The sequence below is a fragment of the Chenopodium album genome, chromosome 19 (genome assembly GCF_948465745.1).
Source record: "Chenopodium album chromosome 19, dcCheAlbu1.1, whole genome shotgun sequence".
NCBI lineage: Eukaryota > Viridiplantae > Streptophyta > Magnoliopsida > Caryophyllales > Amaranthaceae > Chenopodium > Chenopodium album.
The window spans coordinates 4,955,277-4,974,674 of record NC_137852.1 but is presented as its reverse complement, the minus strand read 5'-3'; the positions used below and the strand labels follow the sequence as shown (position 1 = coordinate 4,974,674).

The 19,398-nt window shown below is 34.2% G+C and overlaps 3 protein-coding genes and 1 non-coding gene across 5 annotated transcripts; 3 read left to right on the top strand and 1 right to left on the bottom strand.

The window, feature by feature from the left end:
* Positions 1–374: 374 nt before the first annotated feature.
* LOC145595932 (uncharacterized) lies at positions 375–2,126 on the top strand. Its single transcript, XM_081652363.1, has 4 exons — positions 375–496; positions 1,145–1,205; positions 1,328–1,520; positions 1,640–2,126. The coding sequence occupies exons 1-4, from the start codon at positions 404–406 to the stop codon at positions 1,680–1,682; spliced, it is 390 nt and encodes a 129-aa protein (XP_081508489.1). The 5' UTR covers positions 375–403; the 3' UTR covers positions 1,683–2,126.
* A 455-nt stretch (positions 2,127–2,581) lies between these two features.
* Positions 2,582–2,778, top strand: LOC145596198 (U2 spliceosomal RNA). Its single transcript, XR_014103082.1, has one exon. It is a non-coding gene; the product is annotated as a U2 spliceosomal RNA (small nuclear RNA).
* Positions 2,779–2,969: 191 nt separating this feature from the next.
* Positions 2,970–8,466, bottom strand: LOC145594459 (plastidic glucose transporter 4-like). Its single transcript, XM_081650766.1, has 14 exons — positions 8,259–8,466; positions 7,702–7,993; positions 6,123–6,234; positions 5,926–5,993; positions 5,647–5,779; positions 5,466–5,565; positions 5,275–5,387; positions 4,967–5,060; positions 4,688–4,841; positions 4,278–4,424; positions 4,121–4,194; positions 3,650–3,738; positions 3,444–3,558; positions 2,970–3,334 (listed from the first exon to the last, which is right to left on the bottom strand). Exons 2-14 carry the CDS (start codon positions 7,970–7,972, stop codon positions 3,152–3,154), a joined length of 1,653 nt encoding a protein of 550 aa, XP_081506892.1. The 5' UTR covers positions 7,973–7,993; positions 8,259–8,466; the 3' UTR covers positions 2,970–3,151.
* Positions 8,467–12,580: 4,114 nt separating this feature from the next.
* On the top strand, positions 12,581–15,525 carry LOC145595520 (uncharacterized). 2 transcript variants are annotated; one of them, XM_081651940.1, is made up of 4 exons: positions 12,581–12,758; positions 13,148–13,301; positions 13,823–14,024; positions 15,092–15,525. In XM_081651940.1, the coding sequence occupies exons 1-4, from the start codon at positions 12,628–12,630 to the stop codon at positions 15,190–15,192; spliced, it is 588 nt and encodes a 195-aa protein (XP_081508066.1). In that variant the 5' UTR covers positions 12,581–12,627; the 3' UTR covers positions 15,193–15,525. The 2 variants fall into 2 exon arrangements, with proteins under 2 accessions (XP_081508066.1, XP_081508065.1); XM_081651939.1 differs by having other exon boundaries at positions 13,136–13,301.
* The last annotated feature ends 3,873 nt before the right edge of the window (positions 15,526–19,398 follow it).

Genomic DNA, 19,398 nt, shown 5'->3' with positions numbered 1-19,398 from the left:
AATACACTAAAGATGATCGTATGAATTGCATATGTGAATTGATATAGCTAAACCGAAGAAAACAACTAAAGAATTGTATCTGTATCAAGCGAGCTCTATTCTTTCACAAATTTTGTTGATAGAATACATGTTTCTAAAATACCTTGCAAATTAGCCAATAAGATTATCAAATCTTCAACTATTAGTATCATCATTATTTGTAAATAATACAGATAACGGAGTATCAAATTTCATTTACATCATAGTCTTTTGAGAAATGGTGTGAGACAGCCAATGGGCTCCAATTGAAATAACTCAATAAGCACATAATAACAAAATCCAATTGAAACAAACTAGATCGGGCCGAAAGCCAGTATTACATTTGGCGACTAAAATTGAGAAACAAAGAGAGAAGACAGAAAAAATGGAGGGAGATGGAAGAAGCAAAACATCAATTGCGTCAAATCCCAGTTTCAAATCATCTGCAATTTCCCAAAATCGCCTCGCCAAATTTCAAGTATTCTCTTAAACCCTTCTTTTCTTTTTGCTCGAATTAACAAATTTGATTACTTGATTTTGAACAAAAACCCAGAAAATAAAATGATTTCATGGGTTGATAACTTTCCATAATTTGTTAATTTTATGTTTTGTGTTGTTAGTAAAATGGGCTTAATTTGATATCAATACCATATTAAATCACTAAATTGTATTAGATGATGCTTGATTAGTGATTTCTGCTGTTTTTGATTTGTTTTTGGGGATTATTGAAAAAAGGGCTTGATTTGATTTCAGTATAGTAGTACTTCGATGTTTGATTATAGTTTCTCCCTTTTAACTTGTTAAATTTTACATGTATGTTTCTGGGAATATATTTTAGGGGTAAATTGTTTAGCTTGTCATGAATTGTTATTGTGATCATGTTTTAAGCTAGGGTTTGGAATTTGTCTCCTTGAATGCAAATTTAAGGAAAGTGTGATTAAAAAAGTGGAATTATAAGACCCAGCAATCCCAATGTCATGGAGCATGGAAGAGTAAATTGTGTTGTTCTAACTTTTAAGGTTGCTTGGTTCCTTTACATTTTTCCCTTCCTTAAATTCATGTGCATTTTCATTTTCGATGTTGCAATTTCTTGGTGTAAGTATATCTTGGACTGTACACCTTGTAGGAATTACAAAGAAGACGCTTGCGAATTCAAACAAAGTCTAAGAACAAAAGAAAGTCTAAAGGTCCATCATCATACATTATGTCCTGTACCTCCTGGTTATGACTTTGAAAATTTGAGCTATTACTTTTTTGTACTGAAATTGGAATTTTTAAAGAAATATGTGCATTACTTGTTAAATTGCAGATAACAAAGATAAATTGGTTAGTGAGGATGTTGATACACAAGGGTCTGTGGATGACCATGTAGATGAGTATGAGGGGTCGAAAGATTCAAGTGTTATTTGTAGTCCAAAAGGTGAGGACAGTAACAAGGTCTTATCTTCAACTTCTCGTGTTGATGTGCATCCTGCGTTGAAGAAGAAGAAGTTGCACTGGGGGTAATGATTCACATGTTGTAAATTGTTTTGCTGCTAATAGTCATTCCTTCATCTACCTTGTACTTGAAATGTAATGAAGTATACTGTTTATAACACTGATCTGTTGGTTTGAATGACAGGTTAGACGCGAAAGAACGGTGGGAAAGAAAGGCCAACATGTAGAATTTGCAGGTTTACTCAAATGAAAAAGAAGCATATCGATTTTGGTCCCAGCATGGCAGATCCTAACCATTTTAATTGATCACTTTCTGCAGCTAGTTGGGGATGATCCTGCAGTCTGCATTTTGGTCGATGAATACTGAGATTACTCTGGAGTCTGAATGAATTAGGAAGGATAAAGCACTTGCCAATTTTCTTTACTAGTGATTACTCACCTGTAGTTTCGGGTGGGAAGGGACTGTTATGCATCAAGGGAATGGGATTGTTCTCTGTAGTGGCTGTGTAGCAGTGTCGGTTATGGAGGGGAGCAAAGAGCTTTTGTATATCCTAGTTAAGGATGACGAGGTTGTAGAATCAAATTGTTATTGTTATTTGTTGAATCAATTTTCTCATATTTCCAGGCTTATTCTCATTAAAAATCAAATACTCATGGTACTCTTTGAAGCATCCAGCCAAACCTTGTCCTTTTTTCAGGAAGTTTGAAAAACAGAGAATTTGTTTACACTCCGTACGAAATATATCCTCTTCAAACTATGATGTACATATCACTTACATATTAATTCATTAATTTAAGAGGCTTATGAAAACCAGATACGAAAGTTAGATTAAATTTGTACATTTTTACCGACTTCAACATTCGATTTATTGTAGTCAGCTCAGAGCATGCTTCATGGTAGAGCATTAAGCGTTAAAGAAGATTGTAATGTAAATAATTATATAGAGTAATAAATCAAATTACTTGTTAACAAACATGACAAAATAAGTTCACAGAAATAGCCTGAACCTCCAGAATAGACTACAGTTGAAATGTTTAACAACCAAAGTTGTCCCACATCGGTAACAAGAAGCAAGTATCTGTAATAAGGGAAATATAAAACGCCAATCTTATTACTTGAGAAATCATACCTTTCTCGGCCTTTTGGCTAAGATCAAGTGTAGTATCTGTTCTTATCAGTTTAATATCTGATACGTGGGCCAATGGCCCACAATGATATTAAATTTATTTTTTAAGGGGGAAGATCCACCACAGTAGCTTGCTACTGGGGTCTTCGCGCGTCGCCCATGCGTTGCACTACTGCACGGGCCTGGCGCACCCCACCAATTCTAGTTTTAATTTCTGTGTATTTATTCAATAAATTTCATTGCTGTTACCTTTTATGACTTCATAGCAAATCTTGGCTAATGTGATGGATCTTATTTTATACAATATTTCTTCAAATGTGTAAAAGAACTTATGTAAATGAGTTTTTTCGAGTGAAAAAGCAAAGTTAAATTGTGGATGCATAAAGGTGAAAGAACCAGAAGCAACTAGTGATTAAATTGCCAAACTCTACTAGAGCTGTTTATAGAACCTTCGAGGGTTCTGAGAGTCTGGACATCAATGTACACATGAACTAACGTCACGATCCTAAATCCGGAATTATTAACTTTTATTCTCTCTGGCATCTAGATCAAAAACTGATTCCTCCAGATTAAACAGATGGGTTTAGAGCAAGCTCTATTTCCTCGAGTGACCGTCCTTTTGTTTCAACAACGTTGCCAGCTATGTACAAGACGGCTAGAAGACAAACTGAGGCGAATCCTAGATACACCTTGCTGATCCCGAACTTGGTCACCACACTCAAGAAGTATAGACCAATTACGAAATTTGAAGCCTGCAGATGGAGGTCATATAGGGAAAGGAGAAGGAAAGAAATGTCAATAGGTGGGTGCATAAATCAGAAATATGATGCTGAAGCATACTGCTATCTTTTGATCACTTACCCAATGCATTCCCAATGACAAAGCGACAGCTTTTGCTCGGATTCTGGATGCAAATATCTCTGGAAGTAGAAGAGCAGGAACTGGACCAGCACCAAGTGAAAAGGAGAGGACATATCTGTGGGGAAGAAGATATTATTTATTGTCATTTGGGTGCAATCAATGAAGAGGAATACAGAAGTTATATATATTACAAGTAAATGACTCACAAAACAGTTCCCACAACGGCAAGTGTGCCCGAGTACGGTGCTAGAGCCTTCCACGTGAATGATAGTGACAGTAACAACATTGAAGCAGCCTTCAAGTGGGACAAAAAAATTCGTCAAAAGAGAGGGTACAACGGTATTCCAAATGAATTTCACAGGAAAAAATATACTATGTAGTATAACAAAACACATTTGAATGCCCTCCACAATTCATGTTCAATTGCAGGAGAAAGAGTCTGAGCTCACAATCGTACAAGAGTTGCTACAATATCTTGATTTTCTTTTCAAATAAAATCACTATCTTGACTGCTAGTAAAAGAGATCCCGTCAGATCATTGATCAATAAGGTATAGTGGTATACCTTGAAGTGCCCTCTATTTCATGTCAGTCTTATGGTTCAATCTTTGTTACTGTTTGTCAAAAGAGCCTTATTGATGATGAAATATAGTACAGATTATTTAAAGGAAAGCTTACCATTCCCGAGAAACTTGTCATCAGTAGGCTCTTTCTTCCTTGCCTGTCCATTAAAGAAGAGGCAATAGCAGTGCCTACAAAGAGGAGCAGATGACTTGAGAAAAAAGTTGCAAAGTATATAAACACTAATTAAGCAAAATGGTTCATCATGACATACCAAAAACATTTGCTGCTCCAACAAGGGCACTAGCAGCAACATCTGATGCAATTCCCGCACTGCGGAATACAGATGTGGAGTAATATACTACAGCATTGATTCCGGCCATTTGCTGGAATAAGAAAAGTGCAGCACCAACACTTACCACTGTACACAAAAATAAAGGTTATGAATTCTTATAAATTAACTTATTGAATAAACTAATCATGGAGGAACATAATAATACACTCAAAAAAATGTTTTATGCGCCACTGTCTTAGACATAATAATACATTTGTCTCCCCTTGCCCCGCTTAGGGGAAGAGCTTTTTCAGAAAAACTGGATAATTATGATATTGGTGTGAATGATGTCAATTTCAGGAGAGATGGGGGGAGGGGCTAGGGAGAAGGCCAAGGCTTCCTTGATATACCTTTCCGGTAGCGGCTACTGAACAGATCAAACCAGCCAGCTTCTGGTTCAGAAGAACCTTGAACAGATGTTCTTAAATCATTGATCACCTCCGGAACCCTTTCTTTTCCATAGAGTGCTGCTACAGCCTTTTGTGCTTCAGCAACTTTCCCTTGCTGCAAAATTATATCAGCTGAGCAACTTATCGACCCCCTAAATATGGATAAAAGTCTAAAACCTTCCAATCGCCGTCATCATAGCACAATGAAACACAGATATTCTAAACAGTAAAAATTAGCACCTGAAAAAGCCACCTAGGGCTTTCTGGACAGAAACCCATCCCAATAGCCAAGAGAACAGAGGGAACTGTTGCAATACCGAACATTGTCCTCCACCTGTGAAGAAAGAACGAGGCAGCAAATAAAGTCATCAAAATGATAGACAAACTGAGGTGATATACATAAATATACAAAACAATAGTGATTTCACATTAAAACTGGCCATCAAATTCAATTAATGACTTCAATTGAAATTAAAGTAAAGCCTGGAAAGCTTTCAAGTAAGAGCAGTTTGACAAACAGAAACAACATAGGGATAACAAGGTAGTACCACAAAGGGTTTCCTGCTAAAGGCAACCCAGCAACCAAAGCAGCAAGAATCCCAATGCATATAAAAAGTTGGTTGACAGAACCAAGTGCACCTCGAATATCAGTTGGCGAGATCTGCAAAACAGAAATTATCTCTGTTCAAATTTCTGTAACCCGAAAAGTTAAAAATTTAGAAAGCATAGAGGTTATTACCTCAGATATGTATAATGGAACTAAGGCAGATGATATGCCAATTCCAATGCCACAAAGCAAACGACCAATCATCATAATTTGCACACTTTGTGCTGTGGCACTATAAAAGATTCAGGACAGAGGTGTTACAAGTGAGTTGCTGTAGGTAAAATACTTAAACCTTAAAGGATTGTGTACATACCAGAGATAAGCTCCTATTGCAAGAGGAATTGCATCTAACTGGAAAGTCCTTGTTCTTCCAAATTGATCAGCCAAAGATCCACCAGTAAACGAGCCAACAGTCGCTCCCGCAAGCAATATGCTCACAACCCATCCTGCAGGAAAGCAACAAACTTGTTTTAAAAGCAGAACCAGCATTATGATTTCATAGTGATCTGAATCAGATACAATATTATCATCATGGTTCCCAATAAGATTTTCTATACACCATGCTTCACATTTATGTTCTATGACAACTTGCCTTGTAAAACAGTATTGCCGGTAATAGCCAGATCAGCAGATAGGTAGTCAAGAGCTCCATTTACCACACTGCAAGAATAACGATGTGAAAAGAAAGTCTTAATAAGGTTTGTAGAGTGTAACCCGATTCCTAAAGTATCCATGAAAGTACTTGTTTCACCAGTAATGAAACTTAACAACAGATTGTAGTCATCATACCCAAGGTGATATCCAAACAAAATAGCTCCTAAACAAGCAACACCAACATATGGCAAAACTGATGCAGACGATTTGCCTTGATATTTGACAGGAGTAGCATCTTCAAGATCTCCTACAATGTATGTACAATGTGAACTGTGAGAAAATAACCAGAATGAAAAGCATCATAGCAAGATTGCTTAAGTTAGATGAATATAGTCAGTATACTAGGAAGATGTTGAAGCATAGAACCCCAAAGGCTTTGATCAAACACTTCATCAAGTTGGTAGGTGAGTGATTAAGTCATCAAATCAATATTAGAGTGACTATGCAGCTTGAAAAGAAATAAATTGACGACCACAACACACGGTGGATACTAAACTAAATAGAAAACCTGTATGCAACCTGTTTATAGCAACTCCAGATCTTATTTGTTAGAAGCTCTGAATAATTGATTCCAAAACCTTTAAATGAACATATAATGCTTGTCATATAGTATTTGACCTTGATAAAGTCTGAACAAAATGTTGGCATGACTCAGAGTATAATTCTAAGATTTGAAATGATTTTATTAGTTAGCAGATGTAAAGTTGATCCTCATACAAGAAGTTCTTGTGAGACATAAAGACAACACAACAGAATTCCTATAGATCACACATCACAGCTCCTAGATCTAACTTTGTTTGCTACCGGTTACATGTACATTATTATCGATTGATAACATTATCACGCTATCAGCCTATCATTGATAATCAATTTTTTAAACAGACAGGAGCACACAAAAACCTGACTCTAAACTACAATCAAAGAAGCTAATATCTCTAGGTAAAACCCCAATACAAATCATACAATGTAAGAGTTGTAACATGTTGCGCCCTGTGGTGGCTTATTATCATGCTATATGTAGACCTTGATTGATTAACTAGCAGTTATGCTTCAGCATACTTCCTTGCCCCATAGGTCAACAGAATAAATCATGTTCTAAAGATGTGCTACTAAGTAGTCACTGATGTTAAATATAGTCCTCTATCCATAGAGGGATGCAACTAACTACTAAGATATGAATATCCCACATGCCATTAGTTCAGTTACCATACTCAAGTACTCCTAGGCCTTATCGAATTTGGCTATTTCGACGGTATTGTAAAGAGTCAAAGCAACAGCACAAATGAATATAAAACCCACTCGTTCTATATACACTTCTGCAACTTCACAAATCAAAAGCATTAAATCAGCAAGCCACCAAAAGTGAGGCAGCAAGCTAAAGCTTGCTCTTTATAGTCCAGAACTAGATGTTATCCATAAATGTATACACACCAACTCAAATCATGAGCTATACATAACACTAACCACAGCAATCCTGCTAAAACTCCTACGTATCATCCCTAACAATGCAATTGACAATTACCTTGCTCACAAATCGCAATCGAAACCCGTGTCCATGGAACCAACCACAACAAAATCAACAACATTAACAATCAAGATCACAATTCCATCAAATAAAAACACAATTAAATCAATCAACACACTTTAATCATGAAAGTACCACCATAGAACACAAACAAAAAAGCATAAAAAACATAGTTATATGAGAACAAACCAGAAGCAGCTTGAGCCTTGATTGATCTGTACTTGGCTGAAGATTTCATGACATGATCAAGACCCAATCTTCCAAATCCAGCACCCATTGAAAGGGCCCCACAACTCAATTTACAAGGATTAAACTTATAATTATTGTCATTAACTTTCACAAAACTCTGATTATTGCAACCAATTGAGCTTAACCCTTTAAACCCATTAATCTCAGCCACTCTACGATTCTGAACTCCAAACCCCAAATTGCCTTTGACTATAAAAGTTGACGCTTGCATCTTTATGTCGTTTTTTTAAACCTAGAGAAAAGTCAAATAAGGAATAGTTAATTAATTAATTACATATCCAGTAAATTACACTCACTAACTTAATTGGGTACTTAAAACTGACAAAAACAAGATTAAATAATGATCAATTAATGAAAAAATAAAAAGGATCCAACTTTATCCCACATAACAGTTTCAAAAACAGGGAAATTCAACAGATTATACAAAATTAGCAAGAAATTCATCACATTAAGAAACATTGGAATATGAGATTGGAAGAAAAAGACATGAAATTTACCGGTTATATTAAAATTAGGATTAGGGGATTTCTTAATCTTTAATCAGCGATCTGTCTCAAACTCTGAAAAGAATCACGTATAAAAATAATGGAGATGATGAAACAAATTGAGGGGAAGAGAGAGAAAGAGGGAGAGCGTGACAGTTGAAAGGAGGAAGAGTGATCAGTTGATGAGTTGGAGAATTTTGGAATTTCTTTTTCTTTTGATTTTGATGGTGTGAGGTAAACTTTGGGTTGGATTATCAACTACCAAAGATAGGATTGGATTTTCAGGGGTCCATGTATTTGACATTGAGGTGGACTGGGGGTCTATGAGATATGTAAAGATAAGTTCAATTCAGTAAAATAAATTTCAATGCAGTTAAATAAAAAAAGATAGAATCAGTAAAATAATTCATGTTCAATAAAATAATTTAAGCTCAATAAAAATAATTATGAGATGAAGTGAACATGGCCTTATTCACGAAAAAAATAAATTAAAATATAATAATTAAGGCAAATTAATAATCTAATACTTCGTATATATATATAAAGGGGAGTTTTTTCCCGAGATTTTAGAGCGCCACGTAGGATTTTTATTTTTTAAAAATTATTAGAGCGCCACATAGGATTAATATTTTTAAAAAACTACAATAGGATTATGCCACCTAAGATAAGTTAACGTGCCACGTAGGATTATAAATTATAGCTATATCCAATAAATAATTCAAGTGTCATATAAGCATAATTGACCAATGAGATTTTAATAGTTACATTAATTAAATACGAAATATTATCTTTTGAGATTAGGAATTTTATCTAATATTTTAAAACAAATACGGAGAAAATGATATATTACGTACAACTAATAAAATAACAAATGTAATCCCATAAATAGAAAAAATATTTAAAAAATAAAAAATAAACGACCTGTGCATCGCACGAGCTTCATCTAGTTTTAGATAAGCAAACGTAATTCATTGTATTATATAGCCTGTCTTACAGAGTTACAAATATACATTATTTCTAACTAGACATACAATAAACTCATCCGAGTTTTGAAATACATTAATGGGCCATGTTGTAAAATAAACCATACAAGTCGTGTGTAAAAATTTGTTGTGATCAATAGGAAGGAATCGCATTGCTTAAACCAGTTATAATGTGCTTAACCCAATCTTCATTTATAAAGATATTATCAGTTGAACGTAACATTTTTTTTAATTGAATGATTCTTATTAACCTTCAATTTACGTGGGCTATTGGACATCGAGTTTGCGCAAATTATAAGATGCACCATGGTGTACCTAAATTTGTGTGCAACACTAATGAATTGACGCCACGTAGTTATTAGTTGCCAGTTATAACTTTCTTCTTTTAAATTATTCTCTCAGTAGTCTCTCCTCGGTATTTTTTTTCTCTCCTCTCTTCTCCTCCCCCACACTTTCTAAATTTCTGGTTTCCCTCTCCTCTATCTTCTCTCTTTTATTTTTCTCTCTCTTAAATTAATTCTTTAATTTTTTTTTTATATAATTTCTTCATCACCATTGACCATTGTTGATCATCGCAGACTGAGATCCTTCATCTCCACCTCTTACAATTCATAATTTCTTATTTCTCTCCCCTCTATTTTTCTTTTTCTTAAATTCATTCATTATTTTGTTTTTAATTTAATTCCTTCATCACCATTGTTGATCACCGTTTATTAATATCAAAGTTCGTTTTCTTCAACCTTCAATCGAAGCTTTGTTAATGGAGTTTTTACAATGAAGTGAAGTTAAAAATGGCGGATTTGACGAGGAGAAGGTGGTTAATACGACAGAGATGATTATTTTTCGATGAGACTCTATTATCTAAATCACTAGGTTTGAGTTTCGAAATATGTAGCTTTCATATTATATATTTTGATTTTTTTAGTGATATTTGTGTATTATATTATGAACAGTTTTGTTTTTGGTTATAATTTGGTATTTTGAACATTTTAAGTTTAAAATATGAAAGTAGGATACATTTCCTATAAATATATATTTTTACTGACATATATTTTTGGATTTATAAACATCTTAATTATAATTATGAACAAGTGATACATTGCTTATGAACTTTATTTAAATCTATGTATTTTGTAATCATTAAAAAAAAAAAAAAAATAAATAAAATTGGCATTCTATACTTTAAAAGGAAAGTCTGAAGGCTGGGTAGCATTATGAGCAGTGTCTTCAGGTGCAGAAATTTTTGAAGGGCGTTCAGTGGTTTGTGGTTGGGGTTCAAAAGTTTTTGTACTGTAAGGGGTTCAGAGGTATTTGTAGAGTGTTCAGAGGTATTTGTAGGGTGGTTCAGTGGTTTGTGGTTGGGGTTCAAAAGTTTTTGTAAGGGGTTTAAAGGTTTTTGTAGGGTGTATAGTGGTTTGTGGTTGGGATTTAGAGGTTTCTGAAGGTGGTTCAATTGTTTTTGAAGGGTGTTCTGTGATTTGTAATTGGGATTCAAAAGTTTTTGTAAGGGATTCAGAGACTTTTGAGTTATCAGAAGTGTTGGGGCCTTTTGTGTTGCTTCTTGTGTCTGATCAGAAGTTTCAGGTAGCTAATTTGAACAATAAATGACTTACACATATTTTTTTCTTTTTTTAACGAGAAGAAAAAGGAGTTCATTAATGAAAGATAGCCAAACGACACTTAGAAACAATTCTTAGGAAATCTAAAATTCCAACACAAGTACAAATCACCTTAAAAGTAATTACATCGCAGACTCGATCAACGATCGCCTTAATAAAAAACTTCATCTGAAGCAATACAATATGTGAGTTAGCACTAGTTCGACTTGAGATCCACGGATGAGCAGTTGTTTGGGTGAAAAAACTCATATTGCCCTCACTCTCTTCAGTAGGAGTAGATAATTTTGATTTTTTACCCAAAATAAAGAAAAAATCAAAAAGACAATTATATAGAAGAATATAGTTTCAATTTTACAATTTGTTCGTCTTTTTTAGTGATGTTTTTGTGTGTTTTTCGTTTTTCGCCATGGTAGATTGTAGTTGTTAGAGAGAAAAAAATGGAGGAGAGAGAAAATACAAAAGAATTAATCGAGAAAGGTTTATAATTTATGAGAGGAGAGAGAATATATACTTATTATTATTATTTTATATATTAAAAAGCGTTCCTAAAAAAAATATGTGTCACATGTCACCCTTTTAAGCTCTATAAACGTGCCAAGTTATCAATGTATGTCACGTCACCTACACAACAAGAATTAGATGTGACATCTTAAAAATGTCTATAGACAGACTTGAACTTGAGACCAACAAGTATTACTATGCAAGTCTTACCACCTTAACTATCCATATAATGTGTAAATTTAACCAACACAATTATAATTAACTTGAATAAGATGATTAGTCCTTAATTGTACTATTCGTTACATATCATAGGATAATAACAACTTGTATTAAATTTTGTTACAAATATTAAATATGGTTCTCCTAATACAAATCTTTTTTCAAAATATTAAATTTTGAAGATGATTTTCAATATATAAAGCAAAAATTAATCAAACATTAATTACAAACTAACAACTCGGGGCATCGCCCGAGCCACACACTAGTTTTTTTTAAATGTAGTAAAAAAAAATAGATATGGCGATTATAGAGAGTAGGAACGGTTATTTTTTTTATAAAAAATGAACTCCATGTGGGCTTCTTTCTTCTGGGCTTCCTTTGTTGGGCGCGAATCTATACTATATATTAAAAGACGTTCCTTTTAAAGGAACGGTGCCACGTGGCACTCTTCAAAGTATAAGCGCCATGTCATCATCTAAAAGTATATTCACCGCATAAATTTGTCACCTCATTTAACAAAATAAAATTTGCTTTGAGCTAGACTCGAACCCAAAACCTCCTATACATAATAGTAATGCATTTACCATCTCAACCAACTTTTATTTATGTTTCAAAGTTCACATACAATATTGTATATTCCTCTCACTTATTACGTAAATTAGGGGTAATATTATTCATCTATTTTTCACAAAAATATAATGTAAATACATATGAGGGAAAAAAAAGTAACACTTGATGCAATACCCGAACCACACACTAACTATACAAATACATTATTATAAAATTAAAAAAAAGTACACAAACTATCAATCCAGGTCCCGGGGCATCGCCCTGATAAATAGGTGCATCATGGACTCATGGTGCACATAATAGTAATTGATTGAGTTTGATCAATTTTTAGGCTTAGACTCTTTGAGGGTGTAATGGTCCAAAAGCGTCTTTATTTTGTTTAAGTCGGCTCTTGCCAGCATAAATAGCAGAGATCTTTCTTTATCCCTCAAAATTAGCAGAATTCACAAATCGAAAAACGAAAAAATATCGGAAACCCTAAAACCTGTGATGGAAGAATCAATGGCCTCATTGACAATCTCTTCTCCTCCTCGAGATTCGTTTGATGGGTGTGATCTCTACAGCGCGGAACCCTTTGATGTTGATGCAGGGTTTGAGACTTTTTTTGCAATGTGTGAAAAGTAAGTGAATTATAGTTGTAATCTCAACAGAATTAATTTCATATCAAAGCTAGGTTTTGGGATAATTGATTTTTCAAACTCATGAATTGGGGTTGAAATTACGAGTATGTTATCTTTATAATTGTAATTGTAGTCTCAGCAGTGTGTTTATGGTTTGGGATAATTAGTTTTCCCTGTCATAATCTATCAGATTTCAGATTCGTGGATTGGGGATGATTGAACTTAATTATGAGTATTTAGTATTGTAATTGTGAAATTTGTGATTTCAACTGTGTGTTTGGAATTCAGTTTGAGTATGTAGTTAGGGTTTGATATAATTGTTTTCATGAAATTACGAGTATTTAATGATCAAATTAAATCTGGCTAATTAAACATAGTACTATTGCAAGGTTGAAGTCCACGGCATATTATCCAATTACCATTCCCGAGAGGGCTACTCGAATCCCAGGCACCGACTGTTTTAGGCACAACACTGATCAGCATCGTCGTGATAAGATGGCTGATTTTTATCCCGTGGCTTTGGCTTACTTCAACAAAAAATATGTATGTGTATATTTAACTTAAATATCCTGAATGAACTGATTATGTCTATAAGTTAGGGTGCACCATTATATGTTCGTTGTGATTAATATTGGTGCAGTTTTATTTGTCCGTTGTGATTATCACTTGTGAATACCAATTGACCATTCCTATGTAAAAACTTATATGACACAACTGAAAGGAGCAAGGACTACTATATAAGTTGGATGCGCTATAATTGTCAATTCATTCATCGTGATTATAACTCGCAGTTACCTAAGGACTGTTCCTATGTGAAAATGTGTGCATAATATGATAAGGCAGATAATGTGACTGAAAGGCTACTATATAAGTTGGATGCACTATTATATGTCCGTTGTGATTATCAATTGTAAATATTGAAATACCGTTCCTTTTTAAAAACTTGTTTATAACCTTATAGCACACTTAATATGGAATAAAGATTGGAAGAGTACTCTATAAGTAGCCAACTAGGGGTGCACTATGTTATGTCATGTAATTTAATTTTTTAAAATGCCCTGCAGAACACAGATTATGAGTATGAGGATTGTGTTGATCTGATCGTTTCTGGAATGGATAACAATTACACTTGTCATTGCAACTTCACTGCCGAACCTGAATCAGCGCCTTTCAAGCCTGGTGATTTATCCACCAAACTTTTCTTTGCGGAATTCATGGACACACCTGCTGCGATAGCGTCCCTCACTTTTTGCAGTATGCTAGACGGTAAGGCCTCTCATCATCATTTTACCTATGTTTTTAATACTCAACATTTAAGTGTGTATTCTTTTATATTTTACCCATCTCATGTAAACTAATTACTTTTCCAGTCTTACCTGGCCAACCTTCTAACGACAGAGCCGAGAGACTAGATTTGTCTTGGGTTGTTAGGTTGCATTACTGTTAATGTGAATCTGTATAACATAACTGAGTATAAATCGATGAATAATATTTTGGATGGCATGGTTTCTTGTTGGTGTATCATTAGATCCTTTGAGATTTGGCATCCTTGATATTTTGTAGTTTTTTTTGTCTGTCGAAGGATTCAAAGTGAATGACCTCATTGTCCCGCAAAATGTATGCCTTTGTATTGTGTAATGCCTTTAATCTTACCTAATGTTTGGTGCTAGTGCTCCGTACGATCAGTATTTTGCTGCTTGATTTGAGTTCTTTGTGATTATGCTCACTATGCCATACATACTATCATAGTTAACACAACCTTTGTGTTTTTTTTTTGGTTCATGCTGCCGTCTACTTTTTTTTGTATGTAGTCAGAAATTACTAATTAGTGTATAATTTTTGTTTTGTCTGTATTTATTTTATTTTATTTTGTCTCATTAAATTACTGATGCTAGTTTGTTCCTCCTCCTAAACCCAAGCTCTCATATGACTTTATGCTGAGGGCAGAGGGGAGTGATGAAGGGCTTAATGGTTACATGATTACATCATATTCTTCCAAAATCTAGCATAGGTCTCGAGGAAGTGTGTGAAATTATGAATTTTGTAATAAATAAAACCTTGTTGATGCCCTAAATATTGGAGTGTGTGAGGCTGCTGTGTGATCTGAGGGGTATGTGTTGGCTATGGCAGGCCTTGATGCTTGCCAAATTCGCAAGTAGGCCTGATTATTCTTGCAGTGGGTTTGTATGTATGCTTAGTTGGTCCCCTGTTTTTTTAGTAGAAAAACTAACACTATCTCATACAGTAAGTTATAATGAAAATGAACGCATCTCTCTCACACACAATCATGGCTCCTTAATTTCTGATGGTCTAATTTACTTGATGTCCTATAGGTGCTGAAGCTGCATGCGAAGGCGACTGCTCGATGTGCCCTAACGGGTCGATTTCTCATCCGGCATCTTTCAAAAGTGGCTTAAAAAAGTCCTTGATGTGAGCATGATGTACTAGAATGTGGGTTGCTGGCATCTAATATCATTAGCAACTAGTGTGGAATTTGAAGTTCATATGGAGTAGTATAAATATTTGTGTTGGAGATGCTAGGCACAACTTTTTCATGGAATTTGAATTTAATATGTAGTATAAATATTTGTATAAACTAGATTCTATGTATGAGAAATTGAGAAGTATGCTGTATGCAGACTTAGTTCATAAGAGTTGCAAAAGTGTCTTCATGTCATTTTTTCTATTTCATACCTAAGTTTCCACTATCTTTGCACCATTGCCATTGTGCCCCAATTGCTTGGAAAGATTAATATTATTGGGTCAAGTTGATATTCCGAGTCAGCAAATTAGCGTCTTTTTAAAGTTTTGTTACTCCTTCGGTCCCTTAATTTTCATAATGTAAGTCTTACTAATTTTGTAATTTTTTCACCATTTTTCGCTCGTAAATAAAAATTGTCGAGATGTTTATCATGGTCCCTAACACGCTCTGAAAGTCCAATAGGGTCGGTGGGACCATCCATTGCCCTTAAACGGTCATTTTACCCGTTCGCAACTTGCACCGATTTTGTAAACTCAACCTACCACAGACGGTTCTGACAACATATAATGATCATATATGGTTTCAAACGGCATTATATGACCCCGAGATGTACCCCTTAGGTTCTTAAGGCTTTTCGCCATCGGGCCCTTAAACCTCAAAATTTCCTCAAAAAACGTGGATTATAGCCTTCAATTTTGTAATTTTTAGACCTTTTTTCGCCTGAAAATAAAAATTGCCGAGATGTTTACCATGGTCACTACGACCCTCCAGGAGTCCAATTGGGTCGGTTAAACCATCCAATATGCCCTTAAACAGTCATTTTACCCGTTCACAAATTGCAGTGATTTCGTAAGCTCAAGCCTACCACGGACGTTTATGACAACATATAATGATCATATATGGTTTCAAACGGCATTATATGACCCCGAGATATATTCCCTACGGTCTCAACATTTTTTCGCCACTAGGCCCCGACCTCAAAATTTCCCTAAAAAAACGTGGATTATAGCCTTCAATTTTGTAATTTTTTTTGACCTTTTTTCGCCCGAAAATAAAAATTGTCGAGATGTTTACCAGATCCTCTTGAACTAATGGTGGGTTGGTGGGTCCTTTCCAAATATAGTAATGTTGCAACTAATATGAAATGGCCGAAAATGGAAAGTGTTGCAACTAATGTGTAACGAGGAGGGAGTAATTAATTTAAAATTTTTAATTATTTTTACTTTAATCATTTAGAGAAAATACAAGTTTATCTCCTTTAATAGTTCTTTATATTATTATGGTTCTTTTTATTTTTTTATAATGTTTTTAAATTGTTTTTATTTTTATTAGTTATAGTTTTCTAAATTATTTTTATTATAATGGGTCGTGCTGGCGGGCAAAAAGTTTGTGTCACCTGCGGGTCAGCCCGACCCATTCCCAACTCTACGTACGATTAACACGTATAAATATGGATATTTAGCTTGCTATAATTGTCTCAACGTACTTCCGACATTATCCTTGAATTTCACACATACCTTGTACTTTTTTTCACTTTCCCTCTCTATTTTTATTTTATTTTATTATAATGGTACTTTTCACTTTTATTACGGAGTAATATACTTTTTTTTTTTTGAAATATTATTTAATTAATGTACTTTATCTACCTTCTCCTTATATTTTTAAATAACATAAATAGGAACTATATATAGGAAGGAAGTATTAGGATTTGTTTGGTTGCACATTTGTAATGGGGGAAATACAAATTCATGGGAAGTACATTTATGAGTTGTTGTTTGGTTAACACTTATGTGGAAAGTGGAAATTACTTGGAATTTGGAAATTCCTACAAAATATAGGAATTTATTTACCCCACTAAAAGTATACCAACACACGGTACCAATTCTACTAAAAAATATACCAACACAGGGAAATGATTTTGGCACACCCCTATGTAAGAGCACAGTTTTCTATGCTCTTCTCACATAGGGGTGTGCCAAATCAATTAAGGGTGTGCCAAAATCAATTTCCACACGGTACCAATTCTACAATGTCAATCAAATTTCCCTTGTTTATTTTTGCATGAAATTACATTCTTACCCTTCGTTACTCTCTAAAATGGGGAAAGGTGTGATGAAATTACATTCTTACCCTTCGTTACTCTCTAAAATTGGGAAAGGTGTGATGAAATTACATTCTTACCCTCTATAATAGGGAAAGGTTCTTATAATGTAGTATGAGAATTACATAGTGTTGACTAAACAAATCATAGGAAGTATATTCATGGGAATTACAAGTTCTTTTATGCCAACCAAACAAGATTATCACATTTTCTATGAATTCTAATTTCCCATGAATTTTAATTGCCTATGGGAATCTACTTCGCCACTTCGGTACTTCCCATATGCAACCAAATGAGGCCTCAGTATTATATGTGTGTTTCCTACTCTTTCGTACTTTGTACAAATTAAAATAAAAAATGAAAGTACTGTATTTTCCTTCACTCAAAAAAAAAAAAACAAAAAAGTAGAATATGTGGTAAATTTTGTTTGGTGGTAGGTAGTGTGATGTTGTGTGGGTGAATTGATTTTTTCCTTTTTCTTTTTTTAGTCCTAACGGTTAAAAACGGCAGTGCCCAATGCCCATTAGATAAATAGATAAGGGGTGTAGAGTAGAGAGGAATTCTTGGTCTCAAGTAGGTAGAGACCAAGGTGGTCTCTAGTAAGGTCATTTTCGTAATTTAGTAAGTAAAAAAAAAAGCACCTTATCTGTAAGCACCAACGATCTATATAGACAATACCATCCTGATTAGTATCAAAATATCATCCTATAACTCGTTGGTATCATCATAATACTGCGGTTGGTATCATAAAACAACAAGTATTGTTGGTGATATAAGTAGCTTTATAGTTGGTATCCTAATTAAAACTTTGTTGGTATCTAGCTGCGTTCGATTGGTATCAGAGCCATACTATTAAAAGCTAAATTAGGTCGTAATTAATTAAGTAAAATTGGAGAATACTAGACCTTCTACTGAGTGTAAGAAGCCTGAGTTTAAGCATTACTATCATATTCCAGAAAATTCTAATAATCTTGGCCCAGTCCTTAATTATATTGTAGACCAAATTGGTGAGCTTAAAGTAGAAGTTGGTAGCGTACATTGTCGTTGCATGAGCAGTGAGCATAAGCTATTAACAGAAATATCAGAGATTAATAAAAATTTAAGTGAGCTAAAAGAACAAGTTAAACAAGTACAACTTGCTTTAACAAACGAGGTTAGACATCAGTTTAACAAAGAAGTATCACCTAGTAAGGAAAAGATTGTTCCATATAAATATAAATATCCTTTTCAAAATCTAGATAAATGGGAATTACAAGTTCTTTTATGCCAACCAAACAAGATTATCACATTTTCTATGAATTCTAATTTCCCATGAATTTTAATTGCCTATGGGAATCTACTTCGCCACTTCGGTACTTCCCATATGCAACCAAATGAGGCCTCAGTATTATATGTGTGTTTCCTACTCTTTCGTACTTTGTACAAATTAAAATAAAAAATGAAAGTACTGTATTTTCCTTCACTCAAAAAAAAAAAAACAAAAAAGTAGAATATGTGGTAAATTTTGTTTGGTGGTAGGTAGTGTGATGTTGTGTGGGTGAATTGATTTTTTCCTTTTTCTTTTTTTAGTCCTAACGGTTAAAAACGGCAGTGCCCAATGCCCATTAGATAAATAGATAAGGGGTGTAGAGTAGAGAGGAATTCTTGGTCTCAAGTAGGTAGAGACCAAGGTGGTCTCTAGTAAGGTCATTTTCGTAATTTAGTAAGTAAAAAAAAAAGCACCTTATCTGTAAGCACCAACGATCTATATAGACAATACCATCCTGATTAGTATCAAAATATCATCCTATAACTCGTTGGTATCATCATAATACTGCGGTTGGTATCATAAAACAACAAGTATTGTTGGTGATATAAGTAGCTTTATAGTTGGTATCCTAATTAAAACTTTGTTGGTATCTAGCTGCGTTCGATTGGTATCAGAGCCATACTATTAAAAGCTAAATTAGGTCGTAATTAATTAAGTAAAATTGGAGAATACTAGACCTTCTACTGAGTGTAAGAAGCCTGAGTTTAAGCATTACTATCATATTCCAGAAAATTCTAATAATCTTGGC